At 40.3% G+C, this 22,871-nt stretch overlaps 1 protein-coding gene and 1 long non-coding RNA gene across 4 annotated transcripts in view; one reads left to right on the top strand and one right to left on the bottom strand.

The window, feature by feature from the left end:
* The window catches only part of FOCAD (focadhesin), a 201,064-nt gene that overhangs the window by 85,566 nt on the left and 92,627 nt on the right, over positions 1-22,871 (bottom strand). For all 3 annotated transcript variants that reach the window (XM_074953460.1, XM_074953459.1, XM_074953461.1), the window contains exons 14-15: positions 20,300-20,430; positions 17,755-17,881 (exon numbers count right to left, since the gene is read on the bottom strand). In XM_074953460.1, coding sequence (XP_074809561.1) covers positions 17,755-17,881; positions 20,300-20,430 — 258 coding nt within the window. The remainder of the gene's footprint in view (positions 1-17,754; positions 17,882-20,299; positions 20,431-22,871) is intronic.
* Positions 712-22,662, top strand: LOC141987751 (uncharacterized). The gene is made up of 4 exons (XR_012639612.1): positions 712-897; positions 1,714-1,805; positions 4,029-4,195; positions 22,471-22,662. It is a non-coding gene; the product is annotated as an uncharacterized LOC141987751 (long non-coding RNA).

The raw sequence follows: 22,871 nt of genomic DNA, 5'->3' as shown, positions 1-22,871 counted from the left end.
AGGCTTCTGTGCCATGTAAGGAATAGAAAATATACTGGAAAACATGTCCATTTAGTTAACTAATGGGGGTGGGGGGGAGGGAGAGGGAGTGTGGCAAGATAACAAGCACCTCTCAACCCCAGTGAATGTGAATGGAAGTTGAAAGCTTCCAGCAACTTGCAGGATAGGGCACCTGGATTCAAAGGTCAGCACTTTTGAAAAGAGATTAGAAATCACTGAAAACCAAATACAAGCCAATGAGGGGAATAACACTTTAACAAAAAAGATCCTGACCAAATCTAATGTCTGCAGAAAGAAAAACAGAAATGCCTGAGAATTAAGTTAGATTCTGAAATGTATTTTGTGATGAATTGGGGCTGTGTCTGTACAACCTGTAAATTCAGAATGATGTTGTGAAGTTGTATTACGAAAAACTGCCGTATTATGAGTGCCTATATGTATGTGGATCCACCATTGCTGACAAACCCTGTAGAAGCCCTGACAATACAACAGAATGCTTCTCTGGACTTACTGAACCTATTCAGGTTCAAACATCTCAGGACAATGGATGAGTTACCTCTTTAGAAAATCAGTTTAGCAGCTGATTCTTCTGATGGGAGGGGGGAAGGTAGGAACAGTGGAAACTTACTAGGAGTAGAAAGAGACCATGTGACCAGGAGGGATTTAAATAAAGAAACACACAAGAACAGGAGCCAGGCAGGAAGAGGAAGCATAGGGCAAGAGAGAACAAATTCTCTTACAGAGGCTGGGTAAAGAGTTCCAGGAGGGAGAGGTTCCCAGTATGTAGCAGCCTCATGGGGCAGGGGAGTTCTGCCTACTTTCCTGAGACCACATGGCCCCATAGACTCTGGACAACCTACGGGATTCGGACCGCAGCCCAAAGAATGTCCTGGAGTGGTAAGCAAACAGAGGCAGGGGCATGCTGTGACAGAATACACCCGTGTGTTCAGATCCCACACACTACTGTAATAATCTTTATACAAAGTATGCCTTGTAAGGTATCATTTAAAAACCCAATTTGCTGATCAATATTACCATGGAAAATGTGAAATTATAAATTTAAGCTCAGATCATGACTAAAAGTATGTTTTCCAGAAAAGTCTGGGGAGTGGCCAAACCAGGCCCACAGAGACAAAGCATAAACTGACACTGTAACCAGGTGTAAACAAGGCTGATGGACCATTACCTGCGAAGTGGTCATTCTTTGGCAGGAAAGATGGCAGGGGCAAAAAAAACTACACCATAGCAAAGAAACAGCATGGAGTTCCCTTCCACACAGTCTGCCTGTTGCCTTGTTCCCAGTTGGAAATGCTTCTCAAAGAGGAGACAGGTCTACAATAAGAAGGGACAGACACCCAAAGGACCCTTTCCCCTCCGCCCCCCCTTCGATTCACTATACCTAATGGACCAAGGAAGTAGCTGTTGCACTGAGGGAGGGATTGTGACCTTAGAAATTTGGTCAGTAATACAGCTGGAGTATGTGGTGAGTAAACTTTGCTTTGAATTTAGTATCCTTTGTTAAGTAAGGCACGAGTAGCATTGTATCTTCATTTTTCTTGTAACCATTTCTGACTTTGATGCCTCATTACTTGTACTCACTAAAAGTCTCTTTGTAGTTAATACACTTGTTTTATCTATTCAAATGTATTTAAACTGAAGTATCTGAATAACTATTTGTAATAATAAGATGGCACTGTAACTTGTATTGTGCAGGAGAGGACTACGCTGTACAGGACATACATTTCTGAGGGAAGAATCTCAGACTGGCCGTGTGCTGGGGTCACCCTGAAGTATAATCAAAGCTGGTGAGAGCCAGAGTGTAACCCAAGTGTGGCTGGCAGGCTGCAGTTACACACAGACATTGAGGGTGTGGCTTGCATGCTGGAACGCTGTTTGTGAGCAGCCCTGGGGAAACCACTTCAGCAAGGCATTGTAAGGTACCCAAGGTTGCAGGGCAGGCGTGACACAGCTGCTCATTAGTCTAGATTATACCCTGGTATGCCACACGTGTTTAGCATTTATAGTTTTGTATGATCTGAGCTTTACATGATTAAGTATAAGAGCATAGAAGTGTTAGTCTATGCAAAGTGTATGTGTGTTGACAGCTTCACAACTGCTGCACACCCCTGAGAGAGTTATACTGAAACCAGAATCTTCACACTTTTGGTACAGAGTTCTGGCACAGGAGTGTGTTTAAGTAACTCAGGTATCTCAGGGATCAGCGCTGGTCCCAGTCCTAGGGCAGGTGGGCTGAGGAGCCCCATTTCCAAGAAGTGGTAGACGACAGTCAGTGCCCTGGCAGTGTGCCAGAGAGGCCAATGGCAGAACCAGTTCTGCAGCCTGCTGAGGTTCCAGAAGCTTAACATATCCCAGGGGATCCAGAGCACAAGGGCTTGGATTTCCCCTCACAGCAGTCTCTGTGGGAGACCAGGGAAGGCTGCTTCTAGGATCCCTGACATACGAGTTCAAGGTATTTCTCAAGAAAAAACAAGAGAATAACAAGGAAACGTTTTATATGAGGCCTTAAAAATGGATCTTAAAGTAAAGCCAGTTTGAAAGGAGAAATGTTACATACAGTATACCAACGAGCACAAATTCAACCAACATATGAGAAAGTGCAAGAATCACAGAATCCCTATCTGATAGCCAGGACCCAAACAAGATTTTTGTAACCTGGGAGACAATAATATGACATTATCTTACAATATATTTCTTTATACTTGAATGGTATTACTAGTTCCAAAGTGCTATTTTCATTTTTCTTTTCATCCCTCTCAAATTTACTGTTTCATAATTAAAGTGAAAATGTTGATTTTTTTTGCCCTTATCAGATGTGTCTCTTGATGGTTACAAGAATTAAATCCAATAAAAAAAAGAATTCAGTGTATTTAAAAATATATTTAGACCAACCATGGTATTACTAGACATGAGATTATTAACTCAATTTATCAAAACAATAGATTGTTAAATATCTCAGGGGAATTGTTTGGAAGATTGGCTTTGGAAACTTTTTATACTTCACTCCAAAAACATTTAGGCCCAGATTCAACAAGGTTGTTAGGCTTATGTTGAACTTTAAGTATGTGAGTAGTTTCACTGAATACATGACAACTTATAAACTTAAAATTATACATGATGGTTTTAAAACAGATTTCAGACTTAGATTTGTAAGGCACTATTAGTTACCTAATTAATTAAAAATAGATTTTAAACTGCATCTGTTTAGTTAATGGATGCATCTCAAACTCATGCTAATAAAACTTTTACGTTATGCCACCATGTATGAGAGGAAACGATGAGAACGGTGTAGTATTCAGGTTGATTTAAAATCTGAGCATACAGCTTTCATACAGAATATTTAATGCAGACTTTCTAAATAAGGCGGCCATGAATGTTTCCTTGGCTCGGATTCACAGACAGATCTAGGTATGGTTTTGTTCCTACAGGGAAACAAAACCAGTTCCTAAATAATTTGCCAATAACTATCGTGGTACTTTCAAATCTACTTCCAGAAATTCAGGAGAGGTTTTTTTTAAAAAAAATTTCATCCAATGCTCAATTCAACAAAGGAAGAATTTTATGAAAGCTTTGTGCTATGAAAACAGAGCTATCTGATCTTTTCCTAATAAGAGCTAGAAAACTGCTTTCACAATTAAAGAACTAAAGTCAGTGGTGCAAACCTGGCCTGTGTTGATAACTTGCCAAGAGTTGCACCTAATTTGCATATAATTTTACAGTTAAAAGAGGAAGGATGATCTCCTGGGTTACAGGACAGGTCTGGGAATTAGGAGATACCTGGGTTCTGTCTCATTTGAGACGTTGAGCAAATAAACCTTTCAATGCTTCAGTTTTTCCCAACTGTAAAATGGAGTAATACTTACCTGCCTCACAGGTGCGTTGCACAGCTTAGCCAATGTTTATAAAGCAATTTGAGCTCTTCAGATGGAAGACACTCTAGAAGTGAAATGTATTATTGCTACGTAATTTTATCAGAGCTAAATGCACACATTTATTTTTCGTTTGTGCAGTGGACATAGCACTTTACAAATAAGATAAACAGAGAATGTGCTTTGAAGGCTGCAAGTGATGGCATAAAAATGAGAAAACTGGCACTGCTCCACTGAACCCAAAAATTCTTGATGTCCAGCTCTCTCCAATGTGCGCACACACAGAGAATGCGGTTCCCATCTGTTAGGTAAGTGTAGTATTTGTTTTTTTTCAGAAGCAATTGCTGAATTAAGCAGTTATTTCAGTGACTGTGAAAACACTTTAGAGAACAATTTCAAATCTGTAAAGATGAAGCTTTTATGAATGCCTATTAAGTCCATTTTAGGAACAGGCATATCCACAAATATGTTTTCATGGTAACTAACATTGACAGCTACCGAAAAGTAATCTCACTACATGTTGAGTGAAAATGACAAACCTCTATCCCCATTTTTAAAAACACCATTCTCAAGAATTAGAAAGACTAATTCTACTTCACTGTGCACAAAGACAGAGAAATCTTCTAGGATTTGAAGAGGTACAACTTTATGTGCTGGTCATTTAGGAAATGAGGCATCTTGATTTATCATGTGGAGAAAAACAAATATACATTGTGGAGTCTGCTCAAGTACTGTAGTTCAGGAAAAGTACAAAACTAATAAGTGCAGCAAAGTACACTTTCATGTTGACTTTCCTATGAATCATTTAAGCTCTCCAACTCCAGTAAACCATAACAGAGACAGTACTCTGAAAGCAGCTTCAATTTAGCATATAATTGAGTCACATTCATGTCCAATGGCAGATCACATGCAATGACCAGACATGTTATTTATGTTGTGTATTGAACTCCAAGACAGAACAAGGCAGCAAAGACTGAAAGAACTACAATATATAACAAATGTCTTCCTCTATCAACTAAGTGGATTTTTTTTTGAGGGTATATATTGCTTCTTTGCTGTTTACCTGAAACTGTGTGTTGTAGCCCTCCACATAGTACTAGCTCACATTAAACATGCATAAAAAGCCTTTGAAATACAAGTTAGTCAGGAAGCCTGAGGTCTACAGTATCACTTATTCTACAGCATAGCCATGATACCAATATTAGCTGTGAAACAATACCCTATATTGTAGTAATCCCACAGAAGACAGAGCAGTACCATGCATGCTTAACTTGCTTCCTAGAAAAATATTAATAAATATGGTCCACACCATGCTACCTGGGATCAGTTTATTTCATACTGACTTGTGTTCTGATGCCCTGTACCAGCGATACAAGGGTTCATAAGAGAATGTCAAACCCAAAAACCAATATGAAAACAAGATAAGAATTAAAAGCAAACTGAAAATCCTGTTTGGATTAACATGGCACTTTTGGTATTTCCTTTGGAATAGTTCTGCCAGGACTAAAATCACAAAAACAAAGGAGGATTTGTATGGATTCGCGTAAGGACTCTAATAGCAACACTATACTTCTGCACCAAAATTCTCCCAGGACAGATTTACCAGACAGACCATAATGGTTTGCAATAAGTATGGTAAATAAGTGGCTTAGAGTAAATGCCCTCTCAGCATTAGCATAGCTACCAAAATACATCTTGAGATAGCAGAACATAATGAACATTTCCTCTCACTAAAAATAGAACATAAAAGGGTTGAAGGTGCATGCAGAATGATGGCTAGTTTTCTGAACTCCATATAGTCAAAAATACTTTTAAGTATCGTCCAGCTTTCTCAGTTTCGTTTTTAATCTTTGTTCATGTTTTTTCTGTTTGAGTTTTCTTGGTGACTGAAGAGATAGAGAGGAAGATGGGAGGAAAGTTAAGTTATATCTCCTTTCCTTCATTTACAAAGAGGATCTGTTTTATTCTGTATGAAAAAAGTGGCACACAGGATAAATAGGATGGAATATATAATCTAGCCCACTTGTGAGGGATTTGGAAGGGAAGTCTGCAGACAGTTCATAGAAGGTTGGGTCTTGAGCAGGTAATCTTAGCATACATCAGAGAACAAGCAAGCTGCATATAACAGAGAACAACACCGCAAGATAGAGAGATTCAGGATGCAGATCTTGAAGCAGGATGGCATCTCCATATTCTTAATTAAGAAATCTGAAGTTCTGCAAACTAAAAAAGATGTCTATCCTGGAGAACAGACTGAGTTGTGTTTCAAATCTCCCCTAAATGCAGATCCTCAAGGGCAGAAAGAAGGAAAGTCTTGCTACATTTCAGAATCATTTGAATTACTTATAAGTACCATTAACTCCTGCTGCATCTATCTTCAACCTTTCTGCAGAATGTCTGCTGTCTATTCCTCGGACATCCGTTTACCACTACTGCCAGGACAAATGTAATTACCTGTGCAGCTATTTTTACTGTAGCAAAATATGTAAAGCTATGACCCCAATAATTTTATCAGAATAAATATCTGAGACTGGAATCCACAGAAGGGGTTAACAGCCACTGCTGATACACTTTGAATCACTCTTGTAATGTAGACAAGCCCAAGCTTAGATCAGACTGTGTTAACTGATATATACTTTGACCTGCTAAAGTGAAAAGGTGTTGCAAAGTGCCTACACTGGCAAAAAGGTGGTTTAGTCCGGGTTAGTCAACAAAGACACTCAACCCATTTTTCTAGTGCAGATGCACCCATTCATGGGCTTTAAATAGGGTTGCTAACTTCCTAATTGCACAAAATTGAACACCCTTGCCCCACCCCCTGCTCCACCCCTTCTCTGGGCTCCCGCTCTGTCCCAAGGCCCCCCCATCAATCCGCCCCCCCCCCGGTCACTCATTCTCCCCCACCCTTATTCACTCGCTCATTTTCACTGGGCTGGGGAAGAGGGTTGGGGTGCAGGAGGAGGTGAGGGCTCTGGCTGTGGGGTGCAGGTTCTGGTCTGGGGCCAGAGTGCAGGAGGTCTCTGGGCTGGCGGGGGTAAAGCCAAGGGGTTCGGAGTGTGGGAAAGGGCTCCGGAGGGGGTATGGGCTCTGGGCTAGGGGTGTGGGTTCTGGGGTGAGGCCAGAAATGAAGGGTTCAGGATGCAAGAGGGGGCTCTGGGCTGGGGCAGGAGGTTGGGGTGTGGGAGGTGGTGTGTGGGGTGCAGGCTCCAGGAGGGAGTTTGGGTGTGGGAGGGGTCTCCAGGCTGGGGTAGGGATGTGGAAAGGGATGCAGGAGGGTGCTCAAAGTTGGGGCAGAGGGTTGGAGCACAGGAGGGGGTGCTGGGAGTGAGCTCTGGGTGGCGTTTACCTCAGGGAGGCTCCCCGGAAGCAGCAACATGTTCCTTGGCTCCTAGGCATACGAGCAGCCAGGCGGCTCTGTGCGGTGCGCGCTGCCTCCACCTGCAGGTGCCGGCCCCGCAGCTCCCACTGGCTGTGGTTCCTGACCAATGGGAGCTGCGGGGCTGGCGCACGGGCCAGTGCGCAGAGCCCCCCCATCCCCCCCGCTCATCCCTCTGCCTAGGAGCCAGAGGGACATGTCGCCGCTTCTGGGAGCCGCATGGAGCCAGGTAGGGAGCCTGCCAGTCCAACCAACCGGACTCTTAACAGCCCAGGCAGTGGTGCTGAATGGAGCCACCAGGATCCCTTTTTGACTGGGTGTTCCGGTCGAAAACCGGACATCTGGCAACCATAACTTTAAAGCTCACTGTCTACATGTATTTTTTAAAAAAGGCAACTATTCTTGAGTAGTTAGCAGCTAACATCAGCATACTTTTATTTGTTGAACTCCAGTGAGCTTCTAGTCTTACAAACAGCTGACAAAAAGGGAATGCTAATGGCCTAGCACCCAGAATGTGAAGGCAAACCATACTGGGCAGTCAGAAGACAACGTGATAGAGGATGGGTGGTATGACTGATTTGGAACCGTCTTGTGACAATTTGCAATATTGTATGTTGGCTTGGTTTTGGGGGGATGAATTTATTGGGTTATCTCAACAACAGCATTTGGAAAAAAAAGGCAGGAGGGAAAAGAATGGCACAAAAAAAGCCACCCCTCAGAAAGCACTTGACAGTTGTTCAGGGACAATATCAGTACCACAGACCCTTAGGACTCTGGCTTAGTCTCCTGCTGAGTCTACAGAAAGGACAAAGCCCAGGAACAGAGAAGAACAAAAGAGTTACAGAGATAGGGACTATAAAGAGAGATGGTGGTTGATCGGGGGAACCAGACTGAAACACCAGGACCCCCATGGATGTATCTAAAGAAGTTAGGCCTGCCTAGGTCGTGAGCAGAGAATAGTAAGCCTTGAGGTAAGATAGCCATGCTTTGCTCTATTGCTAAAATAATAATACTTTTGTTTTAAGGAGATTGTTGAATCATTGTATACCACTGGTCACAAGCTTTCAAAGGAAAGAACCACAGCTGCCCAAACTCAGTCAGACCTGTGGTCTAATAATGGTTGATACACAGGGTACCATAGTTCAGGGCTCAGTCTGTGACTGGCGTATTTGCAAAATTCCACCTTGAGACAGAAACAAGGCCTGATACCTGAGGGAATGTGCTCACAGGGACAAGTGGTCTGAGCCTGAAAAGTTTTCCATAGCAGTTGATGATAGTTTGTGTTTGACATGATGCAATTACTCAGGAGAAATTTAACACAGAGCTGTTTTGCTGGAGCTCTGAATCCTGTGCTCTGCATCTGTGTAGCAAAACATTCTTTACTTATCTTCATGGATTAAATATTACTGTACTTTCTTAAAAAAAACACACCTATCAACTGTTGATTCATGTATTAGCTCTATGTATTCAACCCATTATGAAAAATGGATTTTAAAAGCCCTTCTTCTGAAGTTGAGGGTTACATCTATTGCTAACACAGTGTGACCATAAAGGAATTATTTCATTAACATTTGTAGAGTATTTTTTAAAATACTCGTAAGTGCATACTATTTCAGTTCTATTACAGTTTTCTAACCACATACCAACCCCACAACTTGTAAATTTTGTAAGCATCTCTAACACACATTGCAAAAATCAAAATCTACTCTGCTCAACTGAATACGGCCATTAATCAAAAATATGCAAGCTATGCTGCACAGTTTGTAGTAAAGGTAAAACAGAAGTATACACCACTAAATACAGGTGAAGAAAATGTAGGAAACCAACCTAACCATAAAACTTATACATGCTCAATGAATAGTTGTTTGGATACCAAGGAAACTAGCACCTGCTCATGTACATATGCATGATAAATACAATATTTAATTACATGATCAAATCATTTATCAAACAATACAATATAATACATGCAATGTTTGCGACACTTTTAGAGACACATGATCTCGTACACTACAATAATTTCATTGTCATAAATACCCAAGTATCATCTAACTTTGACCTTGTTTGACTTCAACTATTCTGTATTTTAATTGTTTTATCACCAACTACACATGTATGTTTAATTTAAAAGGGATATTTAGTTCTTACTTTCACCAAATATTAGTGTTATACTGTCTTTACAATACTGTGAATCTGTACCTTCAGTTTTGCACAAGAATACTGTGCATAGAATTTATATTTGTACACCACTAATCTGAAATATATTGTTTTATGTCTAACGTCATAGACACAAGTCAACTGGAAAGTGATTTTTTCCACAGGCTGACATAAAAATGCTTTGGGTTTCCTGGGGCTAAGTATTTGATTGCACTATATAGGTATAGTGTACTTACAGTAAGATTTATTAACTGAGCCTTATTGATACTGACAGTTATTGAAATATTTTACTTGTCAACTCACATGTGCCAGCTTATAATGCTTTTAACTATAGCTACTCTTAAAGTCAATAGGGCTACTCACATGCTAAGAGTTACAGAGAAGTTTAAGTATCTTGTTGAATCAGGGCTTTAGTGTGTAGTATTCATGTAACTGAATATTGTAATGGAATGTTATGGCTTGCACAACAACACACAGCTCCATATACATACGTGTAGAGTCACCAGAAAAGTTGTATTAAGGAATAGTTTGAGAAATAAGGACACGTAACTGAAAGCTGTATCATACTGCTTAGGACAAATGTGTCAAGATAAGGTTGTGTTCAACGTTGGCTTTAGTGATACTTGTCTTCTAAGCACTTACCTTCACATTCACAGATATTTTTACATTCAATTTCCTAGGATTTTTAAAAGAAACAAAGGGGTAGGGGACAAACCAAAAAAAAGCCTCTAAAGGCAGTTTTGCTGTGGAGCTTGGAGCTTCCTTTAACCCACATAATACAACCCCAACTACCTGCAAGTTGAGGGGACACCCATAACTTTTAGATAATTAAAGATTTGGATAATGGGCACACAGGTACCAGCCAGCTACTGGGCCAACACCCGTGTTATTATAAATCAGTTAGCTTCCCAGAGTCTGCTGGCTACATAGCTCCACTCTTATGCAGCTTATAAGCTCAGCAGGACAGAAGCTTCAAGACCCGCTGAACTTAGAAATGTCAACAGGACTGAGTGGCACAAGGGCTCTCATCCTTGAGAGACAGAACAAGGATGCTCTTGCCTTTGATGGAGAGGCTCTCCCTTCCTCAGCATGTGGCACTTGGGAGTTCTGCTAAATACTGGATTCCTTTCAGTGGCTCAGTTAACTAGCCATGTATGCAACTAAATAACCCATCTTAAATGTCAATGGAATTTTCTATTGCCAGTGTTTTCCAAAATTAGAAAAGCACATACTACTCTAATGTCAGAGTCACCAGGCAGCCATCTGAGGCAGGAGCAGATGCAGGCCTGAGCAGGGGCTGGCTAGCATGGAAACAGGCACAGTTAGAACAGGAGAAGTCTGGAGCAAGGGTCAGCTGGAGCCTTAGTAGGCTGCACCATGGCCAGTCATTGAAAATACTGGCAATGGGATTGTTCCTGGGCAGGTAGTGATGTTGAACAGACTGGAGAGACTGCTTCACTTAGGAGACTGACTACCTGCCTTGTGATCACCTGAATGGGTCCGGTTCCCTGCGTTTGACCCTTTGACCACACTCCTGTCCCTGTTATTTCATTAGTTGTCCCCCGGATTTATTTGGTGTCCAGGTCCTGTGGATCCCCCTCTTAGGCTGGGGGGGGGATCCTTTGGCAGTGGACGGGCTTTGCCTGCCCACTTCCCGGATCCCAACAGGATCACCTGAATGGGATCCTGCCTGTGGATAGCCTGAACCCTCGTTAATGGCATGGGGCCTATCACAAGACCTGCAGGTAATTGCCTCTGATACTTATCACACGCTCTGGCTCAGGAATGACTCATCTGGTTTAGGCAGGCTCAGAGGTATCACATCCAATAACTAATTAAAACACTATATCTTGAAATATGACTCAGTTACAGGGCTCCCATGACCATTCTATTTGGGCACATGTGCTGAATTCAAGCACCATTCCAAATTCAAAGTAACATGGCAACCCAAGGAAAGGCATAAACCTATATAAATATTCTTTATTCACTGAAATAGCACAGTTGCACAAACAATTATCACAGTCCGAGTCATGATATTCTTTCCAGCCCAGTGGTGGTTAATTCAGATTATCATGCTTTGCAGCCATTGAGCCAGGCTCCTCTGCTGCTAACTGACAAAATTAAAACCTTCCCAGTGTCTGATTTGATCTTTTAAAGATCCCTCAGAGCTTCACTAAGATCCTGCAATTCACCCACATTACCCAGAACAGTGCTTGTATTCTGACACAGAACACCCGCAATAGAGTTTTCTAATTTAAAGCAGATGCTCCAATAAGGCACCAATCTATTAGCCCATTGAACTAATCGTATCAGCTCAAGTATGAAAACTGTCCATTTTGCCATTCTATAACCCAAAATACAGGAGCCACTTTTGTACACACATTTGAAAATCTCGCTCTCTGTGGAGAGGGGGTGGGGATGGGGGAAGAAAATCTGAAAATCATGATACTATTTCCAAAGCTCATGTAGTATTGTAATATTTCAAGAGCTATAACATTTAAGGACACAGTCTAATAAATGTACTAGACATCAAAAGCAACTAACCTTAAACATTTACTGCTGGGTATTTTATATGATTTTCCCTTGATATACTTTTAAAAAAATAATCCTTGTAGCAACAATGATTTTTATTCCCCCCCACAACAAAACAAACAAGATAAAAAAGACAAACAAGGCAAAGAAACACTCTACTTTGCATGCTTCACATATAAACAACATATTGCATGCATGCGCCCTTAATAGCCTGCTTCCACAGTTCAGATTGTTCTAGGACTTTCAAGAAGTGACTTTTTTCCTGGTTTAAACTTCTTGCTGCTAGCAAGAGTACAATAAATAGAATATGTATGTCACAATAATGCAATAAAACAATAGGAGACAATTTAGAGCCCTATATGAGTTGTATCCATATATAACTTAAGAATAATGGAGAGAGGCAAATTCTTTGATGAAAATAAGTCATGCAGGTTCTACAAAAGAAGAGTACATTGGAAGAAGACTTCACAGCTTACAAATTACTGCTTTGTTTTGAGTCAGACTAGAATTTAGAATAGGTCTTGTCTGTGCACAAATACTCCTTGCCCCAGACTTCTGCTTGAGGAAAAGATGATCCAGTGAATTTTCTGACTGGGAAATGGCACCAAATAAAACATATGAATAGATCTAAAAAAGTAACACTATTGAACCACACTATTAAAAAATCTCTGGAATGTAATAAATATAGAAGCTACAGTCTACTAAAAAACCTTACAGTACACAGCTGTGCACTCTGGCCAGCCATTTATGGGCTTCCAGCTACGCCTCCAAAATTCCATAATAAATTATTTTTATACCCCTTAAAAATGTTAAAATCTAGAATTCTGATTGGCTCCTTTTACAAGGAAATAATTCTCTAGAATTGTCCAACACAGCAGCAGCCCCACTGAAAATCATCCACCCCGTAGTGTTGTGAAGAAACAATGGTGGGTGCAAAGAGAGGGAAGAAGTACTTTGCTCTCCAAACACTTCATTTTTAAAAAGTAAATAAATAAGTAGTTATAATAGCAATAACAACCTTGGCATGGCGCATTTCCGGAGGAATAGCTGACTGTGATAAACAGCCTGAGGTGAACTCTCTCTGCCGGTCATGAATCCCCAGGAAATGCCCTGTGCCTCAATAGTTATTGCTCAATTGTACAATGCTTCTCTTTGAAAAAACAACACCCTCTAGGAACTGAGCGAGATGAAAGAGCTTTTCTTCATGATGCCGAGGCGCCTATTAATTTTTGCCGCAACAGAATTGTTGCCGATTAGAAAAAGCATGTTCATAAATCCAGACTCTCTAATCTAAGGCTTTTGGTGCAAATTCTTTGAACATTTGTTTTTGTCTTTATACTCGTTGGTTCTGTTTTTGTTTAGATTGACAGATCATTTCCATCTTGAAAAATTAGCAACCTTTATAATTTATGGGCTTTCAGGATTTCTGGTCAAGTCAGTTTTGTCTTTGCTTTTTTTAGTTTTAAAATGCATATCTCACTGCTGGACAGAACACTGTCTGGAAATACATTTGCTGGAAAGGAAAGTTTTAGTTATTCAGACCTACTGATCACAAGGAGAGGAGCAGCACTGTGAGGGCATATTTTAATTAACTTTCTGTACTGAACTGGGGGAAGGGAGTGGGAGAAGAGAGGATGGCATTTTAAGTAAATTTACTCCCTGAGACAAATAACACATCCATTTATCGTGAGACCTCATGTGGCTACTGGCACAATCAGTAGTAATGTGGTTATAAGAACGAACAGTTGGAGGGTTATCTGTATCTCTGTCCCCCCTCCATTTCTCTGAATGCACCCCCCAAACTCTGGCCTCATGCTTTTACGCATCCTGGGACGCAATTCCACAATTCTTCCCACTCTTAGACCAGGCCTGGTGGCACAGTACCTGTATATCAACTATGCTTATCCAGAAAGAAGGGGAGAAGAATAGCTAAAGATAAGCCATGCCTCAGCAAACACTTGAGGGTTGTTACAGGACAATGGCAGAGCCATAGGCTCAGAGGAATCTGCCTTGACCTCCTACTTAACCTACCAAAATGGTTTTAATAAGGGAAAAAGCCTGAGAATTTACAAAAACAAAGGGACTCTGGATGGATTAAAAGGGGCACGCTTGCTCTCATGCTCTCTCTCGAGGGAGGGAGGGAGGGAGGGGAGGTAGTTGTTTGGGGAAACCAGACTGACACAGGCACCCGCTGGGGTGTCTGAAGATGCTAGGCCTGCCTAGGTCACCATGTATGGCAGGGCTTTAGGTAAGATACCAACTAAACGAAGTGGGTTTGGCACCTGCAGGTCTTCCCTTCAGGAGCCTGTGAGCAGTGATGGATACAGTGACCAGACAGCCTTCTTAAACCAAACTGTTGTTTATTCTCACAGTAGGAGTGAAGCAAAAGAGAAAAAGGATTTTAAAACAACAGTCTATATGCACATCTACCTTGCCTACAGCCCTACCATCATGTGATAGTTAGCTAGGAAGGCCTAGCTTCTTCAGACACCACAGCAGAAGCATGTGTCAGTCTGGTTCCCCTAACGAGAGAGAGACTCTTTTAATCCAGACAGAATCTCTTTGTTCTTCTCAGTTCCCAGGCTTTTGCCCCAGTAGGCTCAGCAGCAGGTCCAGGCAAACTCATTGGAACAACCCTCAAGTGTTTGCTGAGGCATGGCATATCTTAAGTTATTTTTCTCCCCTGCCTGCTTGTTTTTCCATACAGGCTACTATTAAACAAAACCGACATATTCATACGGTAAACATCCCAATAACCAAGTCAACATATAGCATTAGCATTCATAGGTTATTAAGAGCAGCTCTACATCCATCACAGTCACCATCTGAAATATTTAGATTATGCACTAAACTACAGCTCCTATTAGAACTTTTTCTAGAACACGCAACTACAGCAAAACCCATCAGACTTACCCTCCATTTCAAAGTGGTATAGTCATTCAGTAATTTAGAGAGTATTTACAGCTGTAGCAACTACGAGCTATTTGCGAAAATAAAATTGTATATGAACTCACAATGCATTGTGCATAATAAAAATGACCACTGCTGCTATATAAAATTTGTGGACAGCTAAGCTGCAAGAATAACGTAAACAAAACCAACAAAATACACTTTGCACAATGCCCAAAAGTGAGCCAAAAACTTGGGCTTTGGTGAACCACCAAGAGGTTCAAGTACAAAGGCAGAAGTCTTGGGAGCAAGATCACACTTGATCGTAACTGCCACAGTAGGGGAGGTTCAATCTCTTACAACAGGGTTTCACATCATTTATGGCTATGCTCGCCTTCATGATACAGCAGGTGCCTCACTAGTCTCATAATCTGAAAGTCCTATATTTGCATGTCAGAGAAGACTCTTTGTTGACTACTTAGACTGTTTTCTATTTAGTCTATGAGTTCTTAAGAGCTCTTACAATCTACAGGGGCTGTTAACATTTGTCTTACTATATGCATATAGAAAACTTAGCACACTGTTGCATGAATAGAAATTGAAAATATATAGAACCTTTTTCCAGATAAAAAGCCAAGTTTGTTGCAAATAATATTTAAAGAAATACAGTTTAAGGTTTACCTTTGTTCTGAAAAAATGTTAAGCCCAAGAACTGATGGAGTTTAAGAAAAAAAAAAACTTTCATAAAAAAATGGACTCCCCATTTAAAGCATACTGTTGAATTAAAAGTCAAATTGAAGCTAACTATATTTTTATTACTACTTACTATATTATAGAGACCATAAGTGTACTAGCTGCCTTGAAGTATAAAGAAGATATGGTCAGTCTTCATTGCTGTCCTTAGGAAATTACAAAATAAATTCAGATATGATGCGACAAAAAGAGTAACAGAATAACAGGGTTAGGAAAAGGATGGATGGGGCAAAAAAACAGGGTTACACCAATAAGACTGTGCAGTTACTCAACAAAAGCTAGTGCAAAGCATGGTGAAAACTATCATAGGGGAAGTAACAATGAACCAAATCTTTAGGTCGCCTAACAATGAAAGAAGTAGGGATCTTAGGGACAAAAGAGTGCGTGATCATTAATTTGAGACTGTAGCATAATGTACACACATAACAAAGATGAATTAAGGTTGGCCATACTAACTTAATTCTGGTAATTCCTAACCTTGAAGTGCTTGACTTTGCAACCTCAATGACTATATTTTTACATACTTTTTGGTATGTGAGTTGAATGAGGAGAAGGTAGTGGGCTTGCACAAAGCAGAGACACATTGGTGGGAGAAGCAGATGAATACAGAATGGAGGTTGTCGAGCACCTCTTTAACCTTTCAGAAAGTCTCCAATTCCCACCAACCAGATGAATCAAAGTTCTCCATACTACTGGGGAGACACAGGCAGGTAGGATTTCCAGTCCCACACTCTTGCTTACTCATTCTGAGAGTGATAGGAATGCTGTGGAGGGAGCCCACTGTCCTGGGAGGGCTGCAATTGAAGTAAGGAGGAGAATGCACCTTGCATCTCTCACTAGCAACCCTTCTGGACAATTAAAGAATAGCATCTGTACTCCTGGCTGAAGGAGCTGAACATAACCAAAACATCAGTAGCTAGGAACATAAGACTAAGAAAAATACCTGAGTGGTGATGATGAATCAACAGGACTCGATAAAGGACACAAGGGAAATCTTAACCCAAGGGAAAAAAATTCAAACCACAATCTTAGTTTCTCCATGTATTAAGAGTAAAAAATGTTTAACCTTAGTTTTAATAGCCAAGTTATTAATGCACACTGTTTTAAGACTGTCCAACATTGCAATTTCCACTAAACATCCAATTCACTGGTTAGCATAATTTGTCATCTGCATAATTTTTATTTCGCTATACTCCTCCACTTTGCCAGTTCCCTTTTTTTGGTCAAAGACAGAAGATAAATGTGGACTTGCAGAGCAAACAGCAAGAAACCACTTCCAGAAACAGCCTGGAAGAGGTTTTTAAAAAAACAACTATGCTTAGCATTTTCATTCTTGAATCTTTCTTGGCCTGCATACAACACTTTACACATGAAATCAATTAGAAACCAGGATAGACAGCCTCTCAGAAGTATGCTGGCTTCTGTTGAAATCATGCTGGCAAAAAAATAAGATTTGCCCAGAATTAGTAAATGTGGCCTGGCAAGAACTACTTTGTATATTTTACAATTTTGACATGCAAGTCAGTGCATACTATAGTTTCATTTAAAGGTCTCTGTTACACAAAAGCAAAAAGGAAGATTTAGCCTTCTTCATAAATCACCCAAATGCTCTAAAAATTCATGTACAGTGGTACCTACTTTATGTATACATGGCATACCAAACAATTATTACATCCAACTCAACTGAAAACTATTCTTCTACAATTTTTAGACCAAAATATTAGTACTACCGCAAGTTTTACTATAAATTCACTTATACAGGAACTTTCACTTGAGCATCTCAAAATGCTTTACAAACATTCGTTAAAGATCAGACCACCTTTTTAAGGACTCAACAATGTTTTGCGCCAAAAGCCCATGTACATAGTTGTGCCATTGCACTGGCTCAAGTGCAGAATAGGAAGCAGATTCTGAGTGTGCCTTATGCCTCTCCTGCAAGTGACTTAAAATTCCTGGCCCCTTGTTGGAAGGATATCACAGCAACTGATCAGGGAAACACTCAGATTAAATTTCCCAGTGAATAATTAATAAATAGGAAAAGATAAAAGTTTAATTTAACAGAAGGAAACATGGTACTATTCTACAGCAACGCCTACTAGAAAATGGAAACGTGCAATGAAGAGCAGTACTCAAAAAAAGGACAGTCCAAATTAACCTTACCTCAGCTTGGCAAAGTGCATGAAGACCTTGTAACACTAAAGCAGCAGGTGTGGCTTGATCAGGTTTTGTGCATTCATTCAATACCTGGGAAATTGCAGCCAACATATCAGCTCCATGTTGATATGGCCTAGTGGAAAACAATATTACATGAAGGCAAAGTACTTTAAAAAATTCAGTTCCACCCCTCAAAGCTTCTTGACATGTAGAGAAATATTTCCAAGCACATATTCTTCTACACAGAACTGCTTCCTATTTAACACTTAATGACTATTTCTTTAAGCAACTTGGATAAATAAATCATCTGACCGGATGATGTAAGTACAGCATGTTTAGGCTTTCTAAGTTTTCTTTCTATAGCCTCTAAATCATTTCCACTGTGCTATCACAAATCCCATTTAAACTTTCAACTCTAATTATAGCGTTCACTTGGCAGCGAATATTACAGTTACATTGAGACTCCTTTTATAACCCAGGTTTCAGATGCTTGTAACTTCCCCCAAAAAATTCTTTTGGCTGAAATAAACCATGATCAAAATAAATCACACATTTTTCTACTCTAAAAAGAGTATGGTTTTTTTCTGTGCCGTCATAACTCAGACAGTACTGTATGTCACAAGAGGTATGAATCATCCCAGGTATGTGGTCTTCACACAAGACTAGTCTCCAGGTAGGTAAGTGGAAGTGGGAGAAAAGACCCCACAACACTTACAAGCAACTGAAAAAACTAGTTTTGCATGAACAAGGGAAAAACTACTTTAGGTTTAAAGACAATATTTTTAGGACTATGGAATAATGTAAATATATAACACTAATGTTCATGGATTTTAAGGACACAAGTCATTAGCTCATCTAGTCTGATCTCCAGCATAACACAGGCCACAGAATTTCACTCGGGGTAGGTCTACACTGCAGCTGAGAGGTGTGATTCCCATCGCAGGTAGACAGATGTGCACTAGGTCAGCTTGAGCTGGCACACTAAAAATAGCACCATGGAAAACGCAGCAGTGGCATAGGCTAGCCACCTGAGTCCAAGCCCACCCTGGGTCTGTGCTCAGGTAGACATACCCCCGGTTACCCCTGTTCTGAGCCCAATAGCTTGTGTTTGACTAAAACATATTTTCCAGAAAGGCATCTGGTCTTGGACTGAAGACATCAAGAGAACCTAAAATTCACTTGGTAGTTTGTTCCAATGGTTAATCTCCCTCCCTGTTAAAAATGTGTGCCTTATTTTTAATCTGAATTTGTCTGGCTTTCGTTTCCAGCCATCAGTTCTTGTTATGCCTTTCTCTGCTACTTTAAATGTGTAGACTGAATTTCACATGGTTTAAGAATCTGACCAGAGAAAGTGGTTCTGCTCTGAAATGTGACTTTATAAAAATGGCATTGTGGAGGTTCTATGTTTGTATCTCAATAATTCTACATCAAATGGTCTCAATTTACAAATTAAAAATTGTCAGCCCTGCCATCAAAACCTGGAACCTGACAGTAAAAATGGGATCCCTCTGGCTTATGATGAAACACCAAGCTAAAGATTCTACAATCAGAATTTAGTTCATTATTTGATTGACAATGCATGAGCCAAAATAAAATCCATCTCACCCTCCAGAGATGTGCTAGCTCTTCAGTGCAACCAAGAATCAAAAGTACTAAAAACGTTTTTCAGTCAATAAAGTAAGCAGCTATGTCTCAAAATTTACATATGGAGTAGGAATGAATAAGGAGGAGCCTTTTTAATATAGTCACTCTTCAGTACATAACTCCCATTTACAGCGCTGATTATGCAGACATTAAAGTACACAGTGAAATTAGAACAGAGGGTTTTTTCCTTTAGAAAAAATAACAAATTAAATACAAAAACTTACATTAATATAATGTTAGGATTATAATTTTGTCCACTCAATCAGGAAATGCAGAAGTTATGGTCCTCAGAGTAAGCTCAACAAGTCAGAATGATTTGTGTGTGGATGGAAGGGGAGGTTGGGGTCAAACCTGAGATGGAGCCTGGCCTTAATATGCAGTGTAGACATAACCCCCAATGTCCAAGAGGACAGTTGGGGTGTCAGCTAGCTGCATGGCTCATTCATTTCCATATCTAAGACAACATTCAAACAGTGGTTCTATATCAGCATATTAATGGTGGACAAAACACACAGTTGAATCCATGTGGTATGATTCTGGCTCTTCCATTGTGGACGCCAAGTAAATTTTGCACAAATGGGATGTCTCACTTAAACTCTGTCACAGAAAGGCCTGAAAAAGCAGAATTCCTTTGTAAACCCTGATAGGAAGCACTGTGTTTTATTTATATGTGCTTCCTATCAGGCCTTCATATAGTCCCATTCTGTTCATATTAAAAATATATGTATACACATTATACTTACTAGCTTCTGAAGTATTGCCTAAGACAATGTGTATTTATTACAGCCCCCATCAAAAACCATAAGCCCCACAATTAAGATAATGGGCTCATCAGAAGTGACCAGCACAGCTTTCCTTTAAACACCCTGCACCTTCTCCAAGTTGGATAACGAACACTCATTCTTACCTCTGCCTGCATATATCTCTGATGGAAGCAGCTTTAGCTATCACCTTTTCCCACAGAGTATCCTTCCCCATGGACAAAGAGGGCATATCGGACTTTGCCATGAACCTCTGCAGTTCTGGGTAAACCCGATCCTAGAAAAAAAACATTTGATCTTTAAAATATATAAAGAAGTTTCTAAAAGTTGGTGACATGATTTTATGCTGCTAAAGCCTTTACACAGCTTCTAAAGGAACATTTACATTGCAAATCACATTGCATTTTGGTTCATCAGTGGAGAAGAATACTGTGCTGTGATTTAAGTGGTTTCTTTGCACAGAATCTATACATTTTCCCCCATAAACTAAAAAGTAATCTATTAACATGCAACCAAATAGAAATGACTTATCACTCATTGCATAATGCATTGAAAGCATCAGAGTAAAGTAGTATAAAGACATCTTTCATAAACAAAATTATTTCATAATTTCATTCCAAGACTCAATGAGATGCATAACAGGCTCCATGAAAGACCAACTGCAGATGCTGTTCAATACAGCAGAATTAATAAATGCATCACTGACACAATTTGCTTTCCACAGCTAATAATCAGGCACTAGTATAATCAATCATTCCAAATGATGTACTCTCCCTACCAGGGGAAAGCATGTAAAACAATATCCACTTTAGTTTATGTTTGGGAGACTGTGTGACAAGCGGGATGCAGACACCTGTGACCGAAAGCACCGCTGTATCCACACCCTACCCAACACTGCAATAATCTTTCTGCAAATATGCCTTGTGAGGTATCATTCGAAGACTAGTAACTTGCTCATCAAAATCATCATGATGAAATGTATGTAGCAACATTATAGGTAAACCTCTGAATTCCCCTATATGATAATGTTTCCCTATATTCAAACCACACAGCCCTGACTAGGCAAAAGTTGTTAAGAATGTCGATCCCAAATAAAGGAATGTGTGTTTACCTCAATTTACACAAGTAGTAACTGGGTCTTTGAGACAACAAGAGGGATAAATGGCAGGAGACAGGGCAAATCTGCATTTCAGCATAGTGGAGAAGAAAGAGCATGGAGCCACTTTCACCACCAGACTCCAGGATGCCTTCTTTACTGTTTGAATAAACTTGCTTTGAGGCGTAAGCCTCAGAATAATCCACTTCAAAGGGTGAGTGGCCCATCCAAGTGAGGGACAAAAATACCCCAAGGCATCTTTCCCAATCTCTCCCTCTATCTCTCCCTCTTTCACCTAAGAGGACAAAGGAACCAGCCCTTTGAGTTTGGGGGAGCTCCTGACCTGAGAACTTGATCAGCAATGTTGCTGAGAACCTGTGGTAAGGATTTGACCTTGAACCAAGCCTAGCTTGTTAAGTTTTAGCAACCAGAAAGCATTTTACCTTTATTTCTCTTGTAACCATTTCTGACTTTAATACATTATACCTGTGCTCATTTAAAATCTCTCCGTCATTAAATAAACTTGTTTTTTTAATATAAACTAATCCAGTGTTGTGTTTAAAGTAAATTGCTTGGTAACTCCATTTAATGTAGCAGAACTGTCAAATATTGACCCTTTACAAGGGCAATGAACCTATAATATCTGAGCTACCCAGGAGGGAGCTGGACAGAGCTGAACACATGTTTTTGCAAAAATTCGGGACTGCAAGTATGTTGTGGTCACCCTGGAAGTAGTAATCAAGGCTGGTGGAAGGCAGATTTTGGCTGGTGTGTTGCTGACAGGCTGCTGGAGTAAGAGTTGCTGGACCAAAGCTGTAGCTATACACAGATACTCAGGATGTGACCCACGCTGGTAGGCTGTTTGTGAGCGGCCCAGGCTTGGAGCTACAACAGGAAAGCATTGTGTGGCACCCCAGGTTGTAGAGGAGGCAGTGACAACCCCTCACTGGTGTGGATTGTACCCTGAAATGTGACAACATCCCAACGGGGAGAAGGTGTTGAACCCCCAAAGAATAAACAATAGAATCAACTGGTTGGATACAATGTTATTGATTTAAAAATGTGTCAAGTACGGTCTTTTATGAAAGCTTGTAATGTTCTGAACATGATGGTCATTATGAGATATGCATACAAACTGTAGTAATGAATTTATGTAGTTGGGTAGATAAAAAAAACTATGCTCATAATTTGTGCTGCAACATTTACTCCTCCTCACAACAGGCAGGGAGGGGCTGCCTCCCCAACCAGACAAGATTAGCTCCAAGCACCAAACATTGTACAACCCAGGAAAAGGCAAATGATAGACCATTAAAATTAATGGAAAGACATTGAAACTGAAAGAAAACCCCAGCCTTGGAAAAGTATGAAAGGAAGCAGTTTCCCCCACTCTGACGAACAAGAGAGAAAACAACAGGCCTTTTTAAAGCAGGCTTGTGTCGGAGGTTTGGCATCCAGAAACTGAAGGCCAGCATCTACACGAGGTGCAGTCCTTTGAGTGCTGGATCCCCTCTATGACAGGGGCATGCTGAGAAGCTGTTAAAAGGCAACAGGTAACACTTATTAGAAAGGGGAATTTATCTAATATAGAAGTGCAAATCTTGAAGTTGCATCTTTATGTTTAT

This window comes from Natator depressus, chromosome 5, assembly GCF_965152275.1.
Source record: "Natator depressus isolate rNatDep1 chromosome 5, rNatDep2.hap1, whole genome shotgun sequence".
Taxonomy (NCBI): Eukaryota; Metazoa; Chordata; order Testudines; family Cheloniidae; genus Natator; species Natator depressus.
The sequence above is the reverse complement of the archived record's forward strand: the minus strand, read 5'-3'. Positions and strand labels throughout refer to the sequence as shown.